This window comes from Gadus macrocephalus, chromosome 10 (genome assembly GCF_031168955.1).
Source record: "Gadus macrocephalus chromosome 10, ASM3116895v1".
NCBI lineage: Eukaryota > Metazoa > Chordata > Actinopteri > Gadiformes > Gadidae > Gadus > Gadus macrocephalus.
Genome location: NC_082391.1, coordinates 11,287,409 through 11,307,904, shown reverse-complemented (window position 1 = coordinate 11,307,904; position 20,496 = coordinate 11,287,409). Strand labels below are relative to the sequence as shown.

The window sequence follows — 20,496 nt, the reverse complement described above, 5'->3', positions numbered from 1 at the left end:
GATCGACCAATGGCGAGTATGGATAGGCGGGCGTTGGTATCCGTCCACCAATCGAGGCAATCGTTTTCGTGTCTCCTAGCAACAAGCGCAGCACGAGCATGCGCAGAGCGGCGGTGCAGACGGGCTGATCCCATGATCCGCAACGGGAGTCTTTATTATTATATTCTAATGATGTAGAGAACGTTCATCACTGCGTTTTATGATGAATGAGTGATTGTGGAACAGACACTGCTTCGGGATCACAGCAGAAGTGAGTGGTCTTTATGCTGTCCTGCTATAATCAAATTAAAAGATTAATGTGCAGTGAGTGAGTGGTCGTAGTGATGCGTTACCTGCCTCCTTGCAGCTATAACTTTACTTTGTTTATGTTAAAAGAACAAAAAGCTGTTATTATTTACAATACCCAAACCAATAGCGGTTGAAGAGAATCTAAACGGTTAAGTTGCACATGTTTGCATGGTATTAACCGTAGATCAGAGCGTAACAGGTCTGGGTATAGCATGTTATCACTGTCGGGGACATACAGTCATGTTCTCCAGGGGAGTGGTTCAGAAGCAGCACGTCGGGCTACAGAAGGTGTTCGCGCTGGCCGGGCTGGCCCACTCCTCCCTCGGACCCTGCAAGTCCTACAAGATGATCCGGGAGGAGGGTAGCGGCGCGGCGGTGCTGGCCTGCTCCTGCGTCCGCCTGCTGGAGACCCTGGAGCTGAGCTGTGCGGTGGGCCAACTGGTCGGCGAGGCGGTGCGGGCGCAACACGGTGCGCACGGCACGGGGGCCGGCTGCCTGCTGTTCATGGCCGGAGCGTGGAGCCGCGCGGCGCTGGAGTGCCTGCAGAGGGGGGTCCCGGCGCCGCTGATCGTCAGGACCATGAGCGAGGGGTTGGACGTGTGCCTGCGGGCGTGCGGGAGACACAGCGTCCGGTTGGAGCTGGTCAACAACAGCACGCCGCCGCCGTTACCGCGTTCCCCCGCTGTCGCCACGCAGCGGCCGGATGCGCACGCTCGCCCTGGGAGCATCAGACTGAGCCACAGCAGACACTTCGGTGGCGCCACGGCCGCTAGCGCCGCCGTAGCGCTAGCGTCCCCGGCTAGTAGCAACAGAGACGTGGGGCCGGCGGCGAGGGCCCTGAGCCACGGCCGTGCCCGCTCCATGGATCTTGTGGTCCAGGCCGGCCGCCTGCAGTCAGCCCCCGGGGCCTGCTGCTCCGCCCTGGACCTGGGGCGGTTGGTGACCTGCGTGGTGCCCGGTCTGTCGGAGGACCAGGCATGCGTCCTGCCGGGCTGGGTGGTCCGGCTGCCACTGGAGAAGGCGGTGCTGGCCCAGCGGCTGGGGGGCCGGTCTCTGCGCGTGGTGCTGCTCACCGGAGACCTCTGCGTGAGGTACCGCCACCTGGGCTCCAAGAGCCCCCCGGGGCTGAGCCACGTGGCGGACCGCCTGGCCCCCAAGGGGGCCGGCGGGGAGGCCCGGTGGGCCGACGGCGTCCTGGCAACCCTGCTGCGGCTGGGCGTGGAGTTGGTGCTGGTCTCGGGGGCGGCCAGCGATGCCCTGGGCCCCCCCTGCCTGGCCCGCGGGATGCTGCTGGTGGAGCGGGTGCGGCCCTCTGTCCTGAGGGCCCTCGCCCGGGCCTCGGGGGCCGTCCCGGTCGCCTACGCCTCCCAGCTCAGCGAGCGCTGTGTGGGGGCCGGGGTGACGGTGACGCCCTGGAGGGACCTGAAGGAGCACCAGGCGGTGTGCATCTCCGCGCGGGCCCCTGGGGGCCTGGCCACGGCGGTGCTGACGGGCTGCGTCCCCGCCCGGCTGCAGGCGCTGGAGGACGAGTTCTGGGCCTGCGCCCGCCGGCTGCAGCGGGCCCTTCAGGACGGGGCCCTGCTCCCCGGGGCCGGCATCATCGAGATGCTCTGCGTCCACGACCTCCAGGAGCACGCCCGGCGACCCCTCGCGGGCCCCGGGGGGGCGGAGCCTGAGGCCGGGGCCGCGGGAGGCCTCTACAGGGACACGGTCTTGATGCTGATGGCGGAGGCCCTGACGGACTACGTCGCCACGGTGACGGCCAACAGCGGGCTGATCTCTAAGCTCCAGGCCCGGAGGGTGGTGGAGCAGGAGGTGGAGCGGCTGGGGGGGGTGGCGGGGGATGGGCGGTCAGGGGTCCTACAGGGGGAGGGCGCTCTGGGGGAGACAAGTCTGGGCGGGGCCTGCGGTGTTCTGGGCGGGGCCTGCTGTGATCTGGGCGGGGCCTGCGGTGGTCTGGGTGGAGCCTGTGGTGGTCTTCGCGAGGCCTCCGGTGGGCTGGGCGGGGCCTCAGGTGGTCTGGGCGGGACCTGCGGTGGTCTGGGCGGGGCCTGCGATGGTCTGGGTGGGGCCTTCGGTGGTCCGGGCGGGGTTTCGGGTGGAGCAGAACAAAGCAGGGTGTATGATAACCTGAGCGTGAAGGTGGAGGCGTGGAGGAGGGCCATGGACCTGGTTCTCCTGGTGCTGCAAACGGACGCGGAGGTCATTACGGGCGTCGACCCGGACTTAGTGCTGCTCTGATGTCCGTCGTTCAGCAGGGACACTGTTACTACGCAATTGCAAAAGTGAAAATGTGGCTGTATATTTTGAAAAATACGGAAATGGTATTTTATCTGTTGTTTAATAAACAACTAAAGGGAATGGATTAATGCTTAACTCTTCTTGATGTTTCTCACATTAACCAATCAGTTTAAGTCATGAAGACAATGTTCCTGTGTATGTGGTTGTTGTTCCTATATGGGACACCTGGGGGCGACATACGCTCCATGTGATTAAGAAGCTGTTCTATTCCCGGCTGGTTTAGTAGAGCAGTGTCACTCATTAGCAGATCAGCGACACATTCCTTCGAGGCTTAAAGAAACACTTCCTCGCGAGACAGGGCTAATGTTAGGATAATTTATTCTGTGTTTAATTTACTTTTTTGTAATTTTGTAAATAAAAAGTTAATGATGGATGTTTGGGTATCTATTGAAACCGTGAAATTAAATATCAACCTACATAAACAAAGATGATATATATTTGAGACTAAAATACTATTCTCTTTTTAATACTATAAACGACCCATGTAAAACATGTTTTCAATTCCCACACTTTCAGATTCTCTCAATGAGACTAAGTGGGTGTGTGAAAGCCCAGCCCTAAATAATAGGAATAGCATATTGGTTGTTTTGTACTCCAGATATAACAATCAATCCCTGAAGGATCAATATGTCAAGTTCCACCCTGACTCTCCTACCGCAGCGATACAGTTGTCAGGGTTACCAGCTCTGTTTTCTAGTTCTGTGTGTTTTGGTTCATGATTGACTGCTGAGTCCGAGCTCCCACGGTGACGGATCAGCCTGTTTGTCCCCTGCTAGGGTTTGGTTTGGCCAGATCTTCACACCTTGTCCCTCCTCTGGTCCTGTGAGATCATTGGAGCCGGTTAGACATGAACTTTCACTGTTCCTGTCCAGTTAGCTTTTGAATTCCCTTTGGTCTGAGCCGAGTGATTTGGGGGTTTTGTAAATGCACTGCGTTTATACCGTGCTTTCCTAACCAGTGGCCACTCAAAGCGCTTTACAATATTACCTCACATTCACCCGTTCATGCACACATTCACACACTGACGGCGGTGTCAGCCACGCAAGGCGACAGCAAGCTCGTCGGTTAGGCTGAGATGTCTTGCTCAGGGACTCCTCGACACTCAACAGACACATGCTGCCCCATGAGTCTGTTGAGTTGGTCTTCACTCCTGACCTTTCAATCTCTTGTGTTTTGCCGATGCCACAGAAGATCTGTGAAGGACCCCACCACTCTGAGGTGCAGCCACAGTGTGTGTCGTCCATACAGCAATGGCCCAAGTACCTCACAAGCAATGTGAACACGGTGGATGTGAGTCTGACCCGCTGTGGAGCAGCTGGAACATACTGACCAGTGAGACCTTCAGATGTGGTCACCTCTGAGCAGAAGCCCTGAGCACTACCTCATCAGGCCCTCACACTTAGCCTGGCCTCAAGGGGAACCATGACAAGCCTTTTGGATTATATACTGGAACATGGGACATTTTCATCCTCGCCCCATAAACTTTATGAACATAACTATTTATTGGATTACAGTTATAGTCCAAGAAACTCTCAAAGAGGCTCTGAGTTGAGTCTCCCCTCAGTGTGAGCATTAATGAAAGGTTGCTGTTCACACTTAGGGTACGAGACCTCCTCTCCGGAGTGGCCGAGTGACGCAGAACCAGCCCTCCTCTTCTCCTCTCCTCTCCTCCTTCCATGCAAGGGAGGATGCTTAGCGGGCCGTCAGTCCACAGCCTTTGAGTGTGTGAGTGTGTGTGTGTGTGAGTGTGTGAGTGTGTGTGCTCTCAGAGCGCATGCGATCGGAGGCCCTGCAGGGAAAGCCTCTCACAGATCTAAGCCAGCTGCCCTCCTTTATTAAACACAACAGAGCAGCAGAGCCGAGCAGAGCAGAGGGCCCGCTCCCATTCCCTGTACGCGCGGATCAGACCTCTCTCCCAGAACCTACTAGGACCAGGGCAAGAACCAGGGTCAGGACCGGTCCGGCTGCTACACCTCAGGACCAGCAGGAGCAGGATCAGCAGACCGAAGGACAGAGCTTCACCTCCAGCCAGACAGAAGGTTCCGAGCCCCCGATCTCCACGGATGGGGGAGGGCCCTCCTTAAGGGGGTTGTTCAGCGGGAGGAACCCCCAGGGTGAGGGAGAGCCAGGTCCTGTTCCGAGGGGAGGGGAGGCTGAGGGGGGAGGGCAGAGTTAGTGGGAGGTGGGAGGCCAGCACGGGGCTCCTGCTCTGCCGGGAAGGGAGAAGGAGACGCAGCAGAAGAAGACGAGCGGAGGAGGAGGAAGAGGGAAGAGGAGGCGATGGCCACGGGAGATATCACCACTCTTCCCGCCACACCTGACGACGGTAGCGGCGGCTTCCCGGCGGCCAACTTCAGAGACCCCAAGAGGCTGTACTGCAAGAACGGAGGCTTCTTCCTGCGGATCGCCTCCGACGGCCGGGTGGACGGCGTCCGCGAGAAGACCAACCCCCACAGTAAGTGGTGCCAGACGCTAGCCGCACACATTAGCCTCAGTAAGTACTGCCAGACTCGTGGCTTCCCGCCCCCAACACAATGCCTCTCTGTGCTGCCTTTTCCCCACGCACATCCAACCAGGAAGTGCCAGTGTAGAGGAAACCACGCTCGCAGGACTATCGCAGCGTTTCCGATTCCCCAAGGCTGATTTTGTCAGTTTTGTGGCATGTGGCTCAGGAGGTAGAGCGGGTTGGCTGGTAAATCAAAGGTTGCTAGTTCGAGTGTTGAGGTGTCCCTAAGCAAGACACCTCACCCTGACTCCAGACAAGCTGGCCGTTGCCTTGTGTGGTTGACACCGCCGTCGATATGGGAACGTGTGCATGATGGGTGAATGTTAGGCCATATTGTAAAGCGCTTTGAGTGGCCACTGGTTAGAAAAGCGCTGTATAAATGCAGTCCATTCACCATTTACCATTGGTGTTGGGCAACGCTGGAGGCTTGGTCTGTGCCCAGCGTCGGTGCCAGGGTGACGGCATGGCATCGCTGTATCTACTGTAACATCGTCTGGATAGGGACAGTGTCGATGTCCACCACCTTGAGTCATCGCCATTCACAAAAAGCTCCGCTCACGGCTCTGTCTGCCTGACATCCAGTCTGAAGGCTGGTCACCGCAGTTTACTCAACACACACTAATGGGTTTCCTCTTGTTTGTGGATCGCAGTGCCCTGCAGATGATTGCCTGCGTCACCACCAGGAAGAAGGAAGGGTGGATGGTCGGTTCAGAGCTGTAGATGCAGTGATTAAGACCCAGAGGCATGTGGGAAGGGCAACACCTGGTGGCCCAATACCTCAGGAGTTAAGGGAGACTGCTGGGCTATCTTTACCCCCGGTCGTATTTAGCCTCCACCTTTAACCTGCTCAGGGGAAAGGGGTTCTCATGTCAGGCTTCCAGGCTTTGAATGACAGCCCTCTCATTGTGTGGTTCACCGGAAGGTGAACCACAAAATATTGAAGGTATTATTCAGGTGATCAGTGAACAGACCAACAATTTAATGCAAGAGATGATAGAGAGATAATCATTTTGAATGACTCTCTGAAAGCCTAAAACCCTAAAAGTCTGTAGTGAGAAATTACCCCAGATTGTCCATCTCACCTCAAATAGCCCTTAGCTCTGTATCTAAGGGCTAATATATGCCCCTAAACATTGCAACACAAGTTAGAGGACGAGTGTGAAGAACAACTTTAATTACAGCTGGTCTCCCTCAGGGAACTCTTCTCCCCACATTGAGTTCAGCGAGCTGTGGTCTGGGTCTGGCTTCGAGACGCCTGCCCACTGGATAACACGATGCAGAACAGAGAGTCAACTCCACTCTCAGAGAGGAATGTCTGCTTGATAGACGATCCGTCCAACCTGCCCAGTACCTCCCACCCAGCAGCCAGACTCAGTACAGCCGAGTCCTCCTACGAACCAGGGAGGAGTTTGACTGTTTTCTGTGTGTGTGTGTGTGTGTGTGTGTGTGTGTGTGTGTGTGTGTGTGTGTGTGTGTGTGTGTGTGTGTGTGTGTGTGTGTGTGTGTGTGTGTGTGTGTGTGTGTACGTCATTTGAATATGCTGCCTTCATGGAGGAGCTGAAGTCTGTTGGTGAGGAGGGGCTTACTTATAATTGGCCATCCACTCTAGAGCGTTTCATAGCTGCTGATTGGAGCTTGTTGATTGGCTGGTTGTCCCACACTAACGAGGTGTCTCTGCCCCCAGTCCGGCTGCAGCTCCAGGCCACGTCGGTGGGGGAGGTGGTGATTAAGGGGCTGGCTGCTAACCGCTACCTGGCCATGAACCGCGACGGGAGGCTGTTCGGAGCGGTGAGTCCTGAGTCCCCCTGCTCTTCCTCCTCCGGCTGCTCCTCGCTCACTTCACTGGGTGCTCTGAAGGTTCTTCTTCTCCTCTCATTTGCCTTCCCAAATGTAACCTGTTGGTTGAGCTGTAAACAAAAAATTAACACAATTTATGGGGAAAAACGAAAATTTCACAAGACCCACGATCTAGTACCACACAGGATCTAGACTCACACTGAGATCTAGACCTACGATCTAGAGAGGTACGACACAGCTGAAGCCAGGTGACTGTAGAGCAGAACTATCTGGATTGGGAGGTCCATCCTGACGACGTGTTCCTCAATCCAGCCCAGTGGCCATGCCTGCTACTCTGAATTGGATGTGGTTGCTATTAAGGTACGGCCACACCAACCGCGTTACTCGGTTTGGGGCGTCGGAAATCGTAATTTTTGCATAGGGAACCATTGGTATAGGCGCGTAGACGCGTTACATGCGTTGATGCGTCGCGGGGCGTTAAGGCCCATTCACACCCTACGGTAAATACGGATACGGACAGTTTCGTCCGGTCCCGGAGGTGTTTCGTCCGTAAATGGGTCCGTCGCCTCTGAGCTTACGAATCCGGAGTGCTCCGGGAGAACCGGAGCAATGCCACCGGAAATCGAGGCGGCAGTATAGAGTCAAAAGTCAGACCATTTGCGAAAATAGATAGAGTAGTATAATATCTGATATGTATATTATATATATATATATATATATTGTATTTGACGTTTTGTACTTATATTATACTATATACCTGACATTTTTATTTTATTGTTTATTGTTATTGTTCCCCTGCTTTGGCAATGAGTTGTAACTGGTCAACATTTTGAGGAGATAATCTGCGGGTTGGTGAGGGGTGTCACATGCCACCGCACACTTTTCGCACTTTTTTTTTGCCGATTTCGGATGACGCAAAGCAAAATCATCGCTACAGTTGTCATGTTTGCGATTGTAGATGCCGTTAATTTGTGAAACGACAGTCACTGCCCTCTAGAGGATTTATTGCGTAACATCCATAACAACGCTGAAACCAGACGGAGGTATGAAGGGTAGCTCCGGGGGCAACGTTTGGGGCGACGGACGAATTTCGTCCGGATCCGGAGGTATGGATTGGCCTTTACGCCTCGTTTCCACATACGTACATTCTCGTATGCGATCCAACCATCTCCGACCGAAAGTCCATTCATTCCTATGTGATTCTCCGTAATGTCCATTTTTCCTCCGAGACTCCTCCCCTCCGTAAAATTTCTGTCCGGTATGTCCGTAATATACGTTCAAAAAATTTAACTTTCGCCGTCGTTTTACGGAGATACCGTATGAACGTTTTTATGTTTTTCACAAAACATGTAAGTACCTGGCAGGCCAAACTCCTCACGGATCTCTTTCCAAGCCTGGTTGGTTTTGTTTTTATCTCTGTATATGTCGATCCTCATGTTCCAAAGTACCGGTCTCCTAAAAACGGCCATTATCATACGCTCCCCAATCTTTGGTCCGTAAATAAATTCATGTCCGTACGTAAAACACTAGCGACTCCTTCCGTAAATTTACGGAAGCACGTATACGAAAAACATACGTATGTGGAAACGAGGCGTTAGACGCGGCAGACGCACGTAATTACGCACGTAAACGCAGTAACGCGCCCAACGCACCAACGCCCGGGGTTCAAATAATTTAACTTTCAACGCTCCAACGCGTGATGCTTAGCCACGATAGCCAATCAGCGTGGAGCTTGACCCGACGTCACTGGCAGAGAGTAGTGACGCTTGCACAGAAGCATACGGCCGACATCTTTCTTTATTCTGGGTGGAAATAGTAACATAGTTACGCCATTAAATGCGTTTATGTAGACATTTTTAGCGAGAAATGTGCATAATGTTTCAGGATGTTTGTTTTGATAGTTATGACGAAGAGGGAACACTCCATTCACTTGCATGGACAGCGTCTCTGGTTGCTAAGCAACCTCAACGTCTTGGCGGACTATATCTCTGCTGATCAACACTACGAATGCTGGAAACACACCAGTCACACCATGTGAAGTTATTTAACCCGATTATTGTTATTCATATCCGAGATTATTTAAAGAACCACTATGCAACTTCGGGCATTTCTTCGCTGTTTTCTTGGTTTTGGCACGCACATTTCTCTACACAGCGCCCCCTACAGCTTCGTAGTAGATATATTACAACACTGTCGTAACAACTCGTTGACGACCCTTCCCCATGCACTTCTACGCGAGCCATGTGCATTTGTTTTCAAAGAAGCCGGCGAATGCGTGGAGCCATGTCCGAAGTAGATGTTCATAAAGTGTAGGCAAGGTTATACATTTTTAAAATGGTGTATTTGTATTGCAATAAACATATATCCATCCTTTTTTATAGTTGACGGGGAGAATTTATATCCTAGATTATAATTGTTTTATCTTAGGTTGAACAGAACAATCAGTGTAAGAGTGTTGGCCAACATAATAATCTAAATAAACAAGAACCTGGATTCGGGGATTCAGTCTGTATCTGCGGGACGAGACAGACGAACAGCAAAACACCCATGGAAACCAAGGTGTTTATATGGTTGCAACCAAGCAAGCTAGAAACATACAGGGCTCACAACATAACGGTCGAGAAAACAATTTTTACAGGGCTCACAACAAAATGGTTGAGCAAACACATTTGTACAGAGACTATCAATATCAAGAATACCACGAAGACAAAGTTCACCCAAGGGTACTTTCAATTTCAAAAGCAACACGGCCAAGTCTGCGTCTGATTTGCAGTCTTCTTTTTCTTTCAGTTCACGCTATTCCTGAAAAGCTTGCCCAACGTTTACTCGTGTCTGGCCTCTCTGTCGGTCAGTCTCCCTTTTCTCTTCTTCTGTTCCTCCGACATTGGGTTTCTCTGTCTCTTTTTAGTCGGCTGATCTATGATGAATGTAACAATCCCTTAGTTACTTGTGTTTATATCGAGCCGGTTCCGTGTTTGGGGGTCTGTGCCGTAAAGCAATTCGTTACTTCGCGAGACCCGAGACTCCCGCGAGAGTGGGCGGCGGGTCGCCGGCAGAAACATATTCCTTTCCTCCGCCAAGATGCAAAAGGGGGAGTCGAAACAACCAACAATCGAAAAAAAATGTATAATAGAACCATCGCAATGACTCTTAGCCTGTTATATTAAGGTAAATCAAGCCAAAAAAGTTGCATAGTTCCCCTTTCACTCGTGTCTGATCTCTTTTCTGGTCCATTCTTCTTTTGTTCCACCGACAGTCGCCTCTTGGGTCCCTTATCAGTCGATTGATCCATGATGAATGCAACAATTGCCTCGCAACTGGCTGTTTATATCTAGCCGGTGCCATGTTTGGGTGTGTGTCTGTGCCGTAAAGCATTTTCAAAACTACAATCTGACATTTTCGAGGCACGATGGGATACTTCCGCTGCGTCACATCCGGATTGTGTCGGTCCGAACAGAGCAAGTTGCATATGCGCTTTTTCCTTGGAGAGGTGACATGGGGCAATGACACACCCACCAAACGACCCAGAAATGGTTGCAGAACCATCAGAATAACTCTCAACCAGCATAATTAATGTAATTTTGGCTAAAAAAGTTGCATAGTGGGCCTTTAATCTAACCCGATCTAAGCTCTATCATGCACCCAAACACGGCAGCGTTTGGGTTTCCTACCTCGGACTCCTAAATCCAGCGCAGCCACAGGCGCGTTAGGCGCGTTGAACCATTTTTGTGACACACAATGATCAAGCGTCAAGTTAGGCGCGTTATGCACGTTTTTTAACCCGAAAAACGCGTGCAGTGTGGCCTTAGCTTTAGGCTGGGGGGCCGTGAGTGTAGAGGCGGGGGTCTGATGTGGCTCGGTGGTTCCTCCGGCTTGCTAATAAGAAGCTACGGAAGCTAGCAGAAAGACATGTGCACAACAGGAATTCCATCTTTGCACTATTAAACCTGGAGGTCAGTGTGTCTGTATGTTCAGCCATAGGTTATCTAACCCCTACCTCTTTAGTGGGCGCATCTAATGATGTATTCCAAGCATTTCCTGTGCTGAACACGCAGATGCCTTCTGTGTGTGAAGCCGATTGAGCGGCCGCCCCAGGCTGCATTTCTGGTGGACGGTGGGTACATGGAGAATTAGGAGAACATCTGGATATGACAAGTTCAACATCTGCTGATCACAAGTTCACATCTCAGGTTCTCGCCGAGGATCAGCCTGGCCTCGCTCCAAGTAAAAACAACCGTCCACCCCCAAAGAGTGTACGGACCAATCAGCGCTAGGGAGGGGTTTTAGTTTGTCTAAGCACAGAGTGAGCTCCGCGGTTTGCGCTCCGCGGTTTGTTGTTTTTACTATTAGGAGAACAGCAAGTGGTTTATTGACAGCCAAGTTTTCAAATAATCAGTCCGTCGGCATGACAACATGTCCCAGTTTACTGTTGGCCGTTTGACTATCTCCAGAGGGTAGGATGGTCTTCAGGGAGTTCAGGGTTGACCGGAGTTCAAACCAAACGAAGGCAGCCTTCTAGTTCCTCATTGAGGGAGATGCCTTGCGGCTCGCTGACGTCACGTATCTGTTACTGGCTTCAGGTCCAAGGGGTCTCCCCAATGACTGGACAGCAGTCATTAGCCTCTCACACACCTCGTCACCAGAAGGTACTTGGGGTATTCGGTGGGTCGGTTGTCAAAGGTTAGTGACGACAGCCCTGGACAAACCGTTGATTCACCGAATTTCCAACAACAGCCGGTTGTCCCGGTGATGCTCTTGAGCCAAGCAGGGAACCGAAAGAACAATGCCTTCATTGTCCTGCTCTACCTTCACCGCTCTCCCATTCCCCAAACTGTAATCAATCTCTCATCAACCCCCTCTCTCCCTTTCTCTCTACGTCCACAGAGGCGAGCGACGGACGAATGTTACTTCCTGGAGCGCCTGGAGAGCAACAACTACAACACCTACCGCTCCAAGAAGTACCCTGAGATGTACGTGGCCCTACAGCGCTCCGGACAGTACAAGACCGGCACCAAGACCGGACCCGGCCAGAAGGCCATCCTGTTCCTCCCCATGGTGTCCAGGTCCTAGTCCAGACCTAGTCCAGTAAGGCCGGACCAGAACTCTGATATTCATAGGCAACGGGGAGGAGGGAGAGGAACAATAGAATCAGGACGAGGTAGCTAGGAGCAGTTCAGATGAAGGCCCGGTCTTCAGTCCAGCTCCACGTTTAAAGGGATGGTCCGAGACTTAAAGGTCCGACTCAGTCCTTTACTGCAGGGGGCTTCATTAGGTCGGGGCTGGAGAAGGAAAGCAGATCATTTCTGAAAATTTGCACGGTTCTCCAGCAGCGAGCGAAGCTATACTAGGTCTGAGAGGTTAGCGTTTAGAGACATCTTTAAGATATATTACTATATGACTTCATTCAGGACTGTGGTTGAAGGAAGGATTCAAGGCTTTGATTTGTAACAACAGTCTGTTTTTATTGTTAAAAACGGTCAAACAGAAATCAAGGAAATGAAGGCAGTGGTGACAGAAACGATAACCATCGCTGTTCTTAATTAATAATAATATCACACCTCTACTTTATCCAGTAAGATGTGTTACAATGCTAGAACCTCCCCTCCAGTACAGCCTACTCTTTCCTTGTGTCATCCTTACACTTCTTGTTATCATGATAATCTTTCCCTTACTGTTTCTTTTCCATAAATAATTCCGTTGCTACATTTTCAGAATAAATTAAAATACTAAATATTTGTTCTGATTGACATAAACCAACCAACCATGGCTCAAGTGGTCAAAAATCATAAACCCAAACCACAACAAGAAACAAGAAATAAACAGTGTCCGGTGACATCACCTGGTACAACAGCCACTGCAGTACCCATTGTTCCCTGAGGGGGCGCTGTCCGGGGCTTAAGTGTTCAGCGGCTTTAACACCGTCGTAGTGGGACCTTTTACGCCACATTGTAATAACCATTATCCAATGCTAAACACACTTCAAGTATCCCTCATATTGGTGTGTTCATGTGGCTCGATGAGCTAGCCTGAGTTAGCATGCTAGGCTAGCATAAGGCGGGCCCCAGGGCCGGCCCCGGTGGTAGAGCTGGTAGAATCAGGTGGCTCCATGTGCTAGCCTGGCTTAGGCTAGCTAGGCTAGGCTAGCGGCAGGCCCCGGTGGTACAGCTGGTAAAAGCGGCCCGAGTGCACAGCGGGGAGCGTCTCCATGGGGAGGTCCACGGCGCCCCAGCCCCTCTCCAGCCCGTATAGCAGCAGACGCGCCACGCGGCTCGTGATGGGCGTGGTCTCCTCGGTGCGCGCCAGCTCTGCTATGGGCAGCCAATCGCAGCGCAGGCACTCCTCGGTGCAGAAGTCGATGCTGTAGGTGAGGGGGCGGAGCCGGCAGATGAGGTAGAGGTCAGACGCCCCGAAGGCGCCGGGCTGGTCGTGCTGCTGCCGCACGCTGAGCAGGGAGAGGAACTCGGAGCACACGCCCGTCTCCTCCTGTACCTCCCGGACCGCCGTGGCTCCTGGGGAGGAAGGGGAGGGGGGGAGGAGGAGGGAGGAGATGGGGGGGAAGAGGAGGAGATGGGGGGGAAGAGGAGGAGGGGCAAAGAGGTGGAGGAGGAGGTGCAAAAGGGAGGAGCGAAAGGGAGGAGGAGGTTGGGGGGAGGGGAAGAACAGGAGGAGGGGGGAGGAGTTGGAGGAGCAATATAGGGAGTGGGAGGAAGAACCACGAGTATGGAGGTGTTCATAACATCCTGGTTAGTTCAGTAACCATGTGTCAACGTACTATAAGTAGACGAGTGACACTCATTCAATGCTGCTTTACTTTCGAGTCCATGATTACTATATTTAAAGCTATTATCTTTTCCTGAATGGTATAAAGAGTGAATTCTATCTGATTGACACGTCACACGCTAGTATTTTATGAATGAATGGTAAAACGGTACTATGGCTGAACTCAAATCTACACCTCTGATGGATAAACAAACACAAAACTATACCGGCCTGTGATTGGTCGCCTGGTCTTCCCTGGCAAACGTTTGACCAATCCCAACCTTCTGAGGCTGTATTTTAACAGTTTCCATGCATGTCCTCATGCCTTCCTCTCAGTTAAAACACACTACTGCTGTTCTAACAAGTTGAATACGTTTTAATAAGTGCTTGTGTGAATTCTGGGGTGTGCCAAGAAAAGAGATGTGATTAAGATCAAAACTACTCTCACCCACATGGAAACTAGAAGGTAATGTTTATCAACTTACCAATATTCTCTCCTAGTTCAGAAAGTCCACCAGGAAACTTCCAGGCGTTCAGGGTCTGAAACCAGCAGTCAGATATAACGTTGGTTAGTTCCTCTAATCAGGGCTCAATCACACGGCAAACTGACACTATCCACCTCTTAGTTTCTGTGTTGCTCTAAAACCCAGAGAAAGGCATAATGTGGTGTAAATCTTTATTTTCTGTCAAAGTATATGATACATTGCTGCTTGTTAAATTATGACATCGTTGCTGTATGAATATTTTTCTAGTGGATCTATTTTAAACACAGCTTTTTCTAAAATGCCATTTCACAGCGATGCGACTTTCCGAATGTGTTGTTTCCCTTCTTGTTGTTTATATGAGGAACACAAATGCACTAAGACCTATATTTTCATGTTCTGTATCACAACTGCTATGTTTCTAAAGCCTGTACCACAAAAGGGAATAAATAAACATTTATTGTCTCTGTTATCCATCGTGTTTCCTCTCATTAGCAACTGTTGGCATGCTAGCATAGTTAGCTGTTCTAGCATGCAAGCATAGTTAGCTGTTCTCAGCAGTGTAGCAAGCTTAGTTACACTGGCTGGTAGGAGCGCCATGCTATTCCTTTGTCGAGTGAAAACCCTCACCTTTCTAACTGAAAACACTCAGAAAGAAACACAGCTGATTTACATACACATCTTTGTTCAATTAACGCTGAATAATCTGCTAAAGCCTTAGGTCATTGGCCAAGTCAGGGTTTAAGATACTGATTAATCAGTATTCAACCAAAGCCAAGTCGGCCCATTCTGTCCCTGGGAGGATGCTCACACGGTCTAGTTGTGTTTTATGTCTCAAAGGTTTCATGCTTCGCAAATGCATCAGAACGTTGACCGCTAGCCAAGAATAGCTGCCAGCTTCTAGCGTTTACTTCCAGTAAACGCTGGAAAAAGGAGGAGGAGATTGGCAAAGATGAAGAGAGATAAAATAGTTAGGAAGTCTCCTTCTGACAGAAACCGAGTAAACACAACGTGAGTCAGATAAATACTGCTATTATACATAAAGTAGGATAAAGATAAGATGTTCTTTTTCAATCCCAGACCAGATATTAAGGGAACTGTATTCAGTATTTATCCTGTTATATTATGATATATCTGCACGCATTGCCCTGAATGCCTCCATTAAACTCTTATCAGCCAGAGGGTCAGGCTGTGGAGTTGAACTGAGGTGTATCGACCTCAAACATGGATGATGTTGAGAGGCTGCGCTCTGGGTAATGGCTTCATTAGGGAGTATACAGCACAGCAGTGTGGAAAGTTTCAATGAGCTCTGTTGTCATGTAAACACACACACACACACACACACACACACACACACACACACACACACACACACACACACACACACACACACACACACACACACACAGGATCTTAGTGTGTTTTGGGGGGCGGTCTCGGGGCGATGCTAAGTGTGTCGGCCGTTGCCCTTCAGCTCAGGGAAGAATTTGACACGGTGGCGCCTGGACAAACAAACTGACGCAAGGGTCACCGTTGGTCGCTAGGGAACAACTGCTCCTTCATTCACACGCCCCCCCAATCACACTGACGGCAACTGTCTGACGAACACACACGTTTGGGCGGCAGGGAGTGGGTTTTAGTGGAGGTATGGAGGAGGAGTAATACTAGTGAGGTCCTTGACTTCCTAACCGGTTTATACTTAAATACATAAATAAACAACAAAGCTAGCAGTATAGCATAGATATAGATTATATGTAATCTTGGTAAACACAAATACCAAACCAAGAGTAACATTAGTTATTGAGAGGAGGGAAACATACCTTGTTTTTGTCTTGGACCACGAGAACCTTTCCGTTGGACTCGTCCACCACTGCGCCTGAGAACCAAACACAACACCAGAACACCGGTCAACAACTGACCTGAGGACCCCTTAAAAAGGGTGTTCCACTCCCAGATCGAACATCCTGAGTTCAACCCCATTTACATTAAGGGCATTTAGCAGATGCTTTTATCCAAAGCGACTTAAGTAAGCACAGTACAGTAAGTACATTTGTCAGAAGAAAGCGAAACAACAATATATCGCTGTCAGTACAGTTAATATGTTGAACAGAAAAGCACAACAATTGTTAGGTTAACCCAATCCCCATTTACAACAGAGATAGCTAGGATAAGATGCTACACGATGCTCAGTACTATTTTAAGTGCCAGGACGTACCTCATACAATAAGTGTGTAAGAGGGGTATGTGGGGAGGAGGCTATGCAGAGTCCAGGTGAACTCTGACAATGTGAGTCTTCAATTCCCAGGGTCCAGAGCCTAGCCTGGAGAAATCATTGATCATGGTTAATAAATTCATGGAATGTATCTCAAATTCACCGCACTTCGCTTTAGACAAAGCATCTGCTAAATGAGTAAGTTGGCCGGGAACACTCTGCTCCCAGACTGAACCGGGAAGGGAGACGGGGCTGGAGCAGAGAACGGGAACAACAGTTTTCCTTAAGGCTTCCGACTCTTCGTGAGATGTGGGGGCCAAGTCTCTGAGCAGGTACTTATTCACCGGCGGTCAGAGAACGAACCGGCTCTCTGGAAGTCTGCTGTTTGACTTCCAAGTGGAAACACAGGACATTCCTGATCGCTGAGAGGAGCAGCCTTGTTCAGGAGAAACCTATCATTACACCACCTTCTGTCCAGGAGCCCAACGCTAGGAAAACAAGGAATACCCAAGTCAACTATCATCAACTATTTCAAACTTACTATCAAAGTCACAACTCTTCTGTTTCGGCATCGCAGTGGTGGAGCAGCTTCCTGCCGACCGCAGAGTTGCTCACCAGCTTCCGCAAAAGACTCAAGACTCACTTAGACTCAAGACTTCACCTAGACTCTGCACAGCCTCCCCCCACACCCCTTTTACGCACTTATTGTATGTTGTACGCCTGGGAACTTAATGTACGCTCTTATTATGTGTTGACCGTCCTTGCAAAACAGTACTTGGCACAGTTGGTTGTGTACAGGGAATGGGTTAACCTAGTGACTGTTAGTGCTTGGCAATTGGTTCTGTGAACATCCTTACCGCACCGACAGAGGTATATTGTTGTTTCTCTTTCTTCTGACAAATGCACTTATTGTAAATCGCTTTGGATTAAAGCGTCTGCCAAATGCCCTGAAGGTAACTATCGCCCTTTTTCCACCGACAGTACCAGCTCAACTCGCCTCGCCCCGCCTTTTTGCGTTTCCATCGGCAAAATCTGGTACCTGGTACCTGGTACTTTTTAACTCTCACCTCCGTCGAGGTTCCATGAGAGCTGATCTGATACTTTTGTGTGACTTAAACAGGCTGCTGGCCACTGAGTGATGCCACTGGACAAGCGCGTCGTCCGAGCCTGACAACCGACACCAGATGCTGTGTTGAAAATGGAATTCCGGTCTCAAATCGCTGCCCCTCTCCGTGTTACAGCAGTGTTTATATAATATCGGCACAAGATTAGCAAATTATCACAGAAAGCGATATGTAAGATTTCTTCTTCTGACGAAAAGAGGGTTTATAGTTTATAGCAGTGTTTATATCATATCATCACAAGATGAGCAACGTAGTTCAGGATAATGAACTACGAGGGCAAAAAAATACGTAATCGTTTACAAGTCAGAGATGTAGGCATGATGTGACCCTAGAAAGCACAGACGAAATAAGCGAAAGCTTAAAAAGAGGGGGGGTGCGATTTCAGACGGAATTTCCATTTTCGGCACGACACCGGCATCTTTAAATAGCGTTCAGTCAACAATAGTGATTGATTATTGAAACACCCAAGGATCAGCGCACAAGAACACGCAGTGGACCGTGACAGAGGTGGAGACGCTCCTGTGTGTAGCCCTGTCTGTTTATGTGTCGCGTGCTTTGCAACAAACCCACGTTGAAGAGTTTTTTTTCTACGACCCGCCCACGTTGAAAAGGTACTTTTTTAGATGGAAACACGACGTGCCTGGAACCAAACCAAGTCATGCCGCGCTAAGTCGTGGTTGCGCTGGTACTCCCGGTGGAAAAGCAGCATATCACAGGGGGATTCTGGGTACTGCAGTTTGGATTTGCTTTAGTAAGAAGATCTCCTACGTGGAGAACGTGAGAGGTATCTGCCACAGCGTTTCTCCACTGTGGGGACCTTCGTTATCATCAAGTAACGAGACAGTGGACATGAACTCCAATGACCAGGAGGTTCTGCTGTTAAAGGGGCTCTGTTGGGACAATCAACGGTGGGCCTTCTCATCCTATGACATCATCTAGCAGGTGTGTGTGGTGTGTCCCTGTGTTCCTGCCATACAGAGGTCTCTTGGACACAGCGTGACGGACTACACCCCAGAGCGACCAGATCTAAGGCCCTCTCCAGCTGGGTCCTCTCGCTGTGGTTCTGTGCTCTCATACAGTCCCCAGACACGGCTTCTGTGGTTCTCTCTCGTGCCTTTAAACATCACACTTAGGCAGGACTTAAGGCTGAATACCGCTACACTCGCGTCCAAAACAATATAAAAATGACGAGGAAATGCGTTTAATCCTGTAATTACTTATATCATGGTTTTATAGGTCTGACTTCATGGTTGACCGAATACTTAACACCTTAGGACATTATCTCAGCCACAACAATGAACCCATGCCCAGTGTAACCAGGCCTGAGAATAGACCCAGCAAGAAACAAACGCACTGTCCAAACTACGACAGAATAATGAGCCAATATATGTTGGAAACCCGCCCAAATAATTACAACCAATATTCAGCAACTTAACGGAAAAAAACTAACCAAGGTCGCTCCTAATAAGGGGACTTGGCAGCACCACTTGGGCCTGATGTTGTGAACATGTTGTGACATGCTGGCTCTAGGAGAGGACGAGACGTGGACCCCACTCCGCCCTCTGGTGGACAGTCAACGTATTACAGCCTACTGTATTTAACACAGGACGCTGCCAGTTAGCATGGACTGGCCATGACAAAACAACTCAATATTATAATATATAATAGTGGTAGTCCTACCGAGTATCTGGTGGTAGTCCTACCGAGTATCTGGTGGTAGTCCTACCTAGTGTCTGTAGTCCTACCTGTAGTCTTACCTGGTATCTGTAGTCCTACCTGGTGTCTGTAGTCCTACCGAATGTCTGTAGTCCTATCTTGTGTCTGTAGTCCTACCTCATGTCTGTAGTCCTACCTAGTGTCTGTAGTCCTTCCTAGTGTCTGTAGTCCTACCCGGTGTCTGTGGTCCTTCCTATAGTGTCTGTAGTCCTACCCGGTGTCTGTAGTCCTACCTGCGACCCCCACCTGGTGGGATGCGTACCCGGGCAGCCTGCTTGCCCCGGGGCCCAGCCACAGGGCCAGTGTGGCCTGGTCCGCCCGGGCGTGGTGGAAGGTGAAGCCCAGCGTAGCCGCCGCCGCAGCGCAGCGGCTCAGAGAGATGGGGAGGCGGAGCCAGACCGCCACCCGGCCCTCCGCACGCCACCGGCCCACCCCCTCTGGACAGGTCAGAACACACAGCACATGGGTTAGATTCCGGCAACACTGTGTGTGTGTGTGTGTGTGTGTGTGTGTGTGTGTGTGTGTGTGTGTGTGTGTGTGTGTGTGTGTGTGTGTGTGTCAACTATGGCCCCCATTGCACTCCTGATCATCCCCCACTCTGCGTTCCTCATCAAGATTTCTTACTTGCTAGTTAAGGGAGTTATCTCCTGAATATACGGCCTTATATGCATGAACGTGGGACCATAATCAACCAGGCTGTACCTGGCCTTTGTGACTATAGCTGGGATTCAGGTCTATACAAATACAAATGTATAGAATTGAATCTAGCGCATCATGATTCTTCAAACTGGACGTCCAGTCTTCCATTGGAGCACAACGCCGGCCACCACTGACCTCTAAGTAGACTGCCGAAGTCCCCCTCGCTGATGTCCGGCGGCAGGCCGGTATGAGCCAGGTCGACCGTCACCCCCCCGAAGCGGTCTAGGCGCCCCGTCAGCGCGTCTGTGCCGTGACCGCCCGTCAGCGCGTCTGCGCCCTGACCCACCGCCGGGTGCAGGCGCCCAGCAGAGAGCCGCAGCGCGCGGGCCGAGGGCGCGGCGGTGCATCGCACCCTGCAAAGCCTCCTACTGAGGACAGAGAAGAGCTGACAACCATAGGAAACCATGACTTTGACCTGACTAAATGTATTAAAGAACTTTAAAATCCCAAACAGTGTCCGCTCTTCTCCACATCGACCCCAGCATGCGCCGCGGTTGCATAAGGCTCCGCCCCTGAAGTTGCATAAATAGAGTAGCCTACTACTTGAATAGAAGGGATTAATAAAATACGACATTAATTAAATGTGATTGTATTATTTTCATACACGGTCTC

General features: G+C 50.6%; 3 protein-coding genes across 3 annotated transcripts; 2 read left to right on the top strand and 1 right to left on the bottom strand.

Moving 5' to 3' along the window:
* Positions 1-105: 105 nt before the first annotated feature.
* On the top strand, positions 106-2,960 carry bbs12 (Bardet-Biedl syndrome 12). Its single transcript, XM_060063457.1, has 2 exons — positions 106-250; positions 527-2,960. The coding sequence occupies exon 2, from the start codon at positions 529-531 to the stop codon at positions 2,527-2,529; it is 2,001 nt and encodes a 666-aa protein (XP_059919440.1). The 5' UTR covers positions 106-250; positions 527-528; the 3' UTR covers positions 2,530-2,960.
* A 1,342-nt stretch (positions 2,961-4,302) lies between these two features.
* Positions 4,303-12,623, top strand: fgf2 (fibroblast growth factor 2). The gene is made up of 3 exons (XM_060063521.1): positions 4,303-5,044; positions 6,780-6,883; positions 11,777-12,623. The coding sequence occupies exons 1-3, from the start codon at positions 4,870-4,872 to the stop codon at positions 11,960-11,962; spliced, it is 465 nt and encodes a 154-aa protein (XP_059919504.1). The 5' UTR covers positions 4,303-4,869; the 3' UTR covers positions 11,963-12,623.
* On the bottom strand, positions 12,617-20,391 carry nudt6 (nudix (nucleoside diphosphate linked moiety X)-type motif 6). The gene is made up of 5 exons (XM_060063485.1): positions 20,020-20,391; positions 19,419-19,622; positions 15,954-16,009; positions 14,137-14,191; positions 12,617-13,401 (listed from the first exon to the last, which is right to left on the bottom strand). The coding sequence occupies exons 1-5, from the start codon at positions 20,288-20,290 to the stop codon at positions 13,028-13,030; spliced, it is 960 nt and encodes a 319-aa protein (XP_059919468.1). The 5' UTR covers positions 20,291-20,391; the 3' UTR covers positions 12,617-13,027.
* Between the last annotated feature and the right edge of the window lie 105 nt (positions 20,392-20,496).

Coding starts and splice junctions, on each gene's coding strand:
- bbs12 (XM_060063457.1), top strand. CDS start 529: ATGTTCTCCAGGGGAGTGGTTCAGAAGCAGCACGTCGGGCTACAGAAG.
- fgf2 (XM_060063521.1), top strand. CDS start 4,870: ATGGCCACGGGAGATATCACCACTCTTCCCGCCACACCTGACGACGGT. Junction 5,045..6,779: donor CGAGAAGACCAACCCCCACA/GTAAGTGGTGCC, acceptor CTCTGCCCCCAG/TCCGGCTGCAGCTCCAGGCC. Junction 6,884..11,776: donor ACGGGAGGCTGTTCGGAGCG/GTGAGTCCTGAG, acceptor CTACGTCCACAG/AGGCGAGCGACGGACGAATG.
- nudt6 (XM_060063485.1), bottom strand. CDS start 20,290: ATGGTTTCCTATGGTTGTCAGCTCTTCTCTGTCCTCAGTAGGAGGCTT. Junction 19,623..20,019: donor CTTCGGCAGTCTACTTAGAG/GTCAGTGGTGGC, acceptor TGACCTGTCCAG/AGGGGGTGGGCCGGTGGCGT. Junction 16,010..19,418: donor CCACCAGGTGGGGGTCGCAG/GTAGGACTACAG, acceptor TTTGGTTCTCAG/GCGCAGTGGTGGACGAGTCC.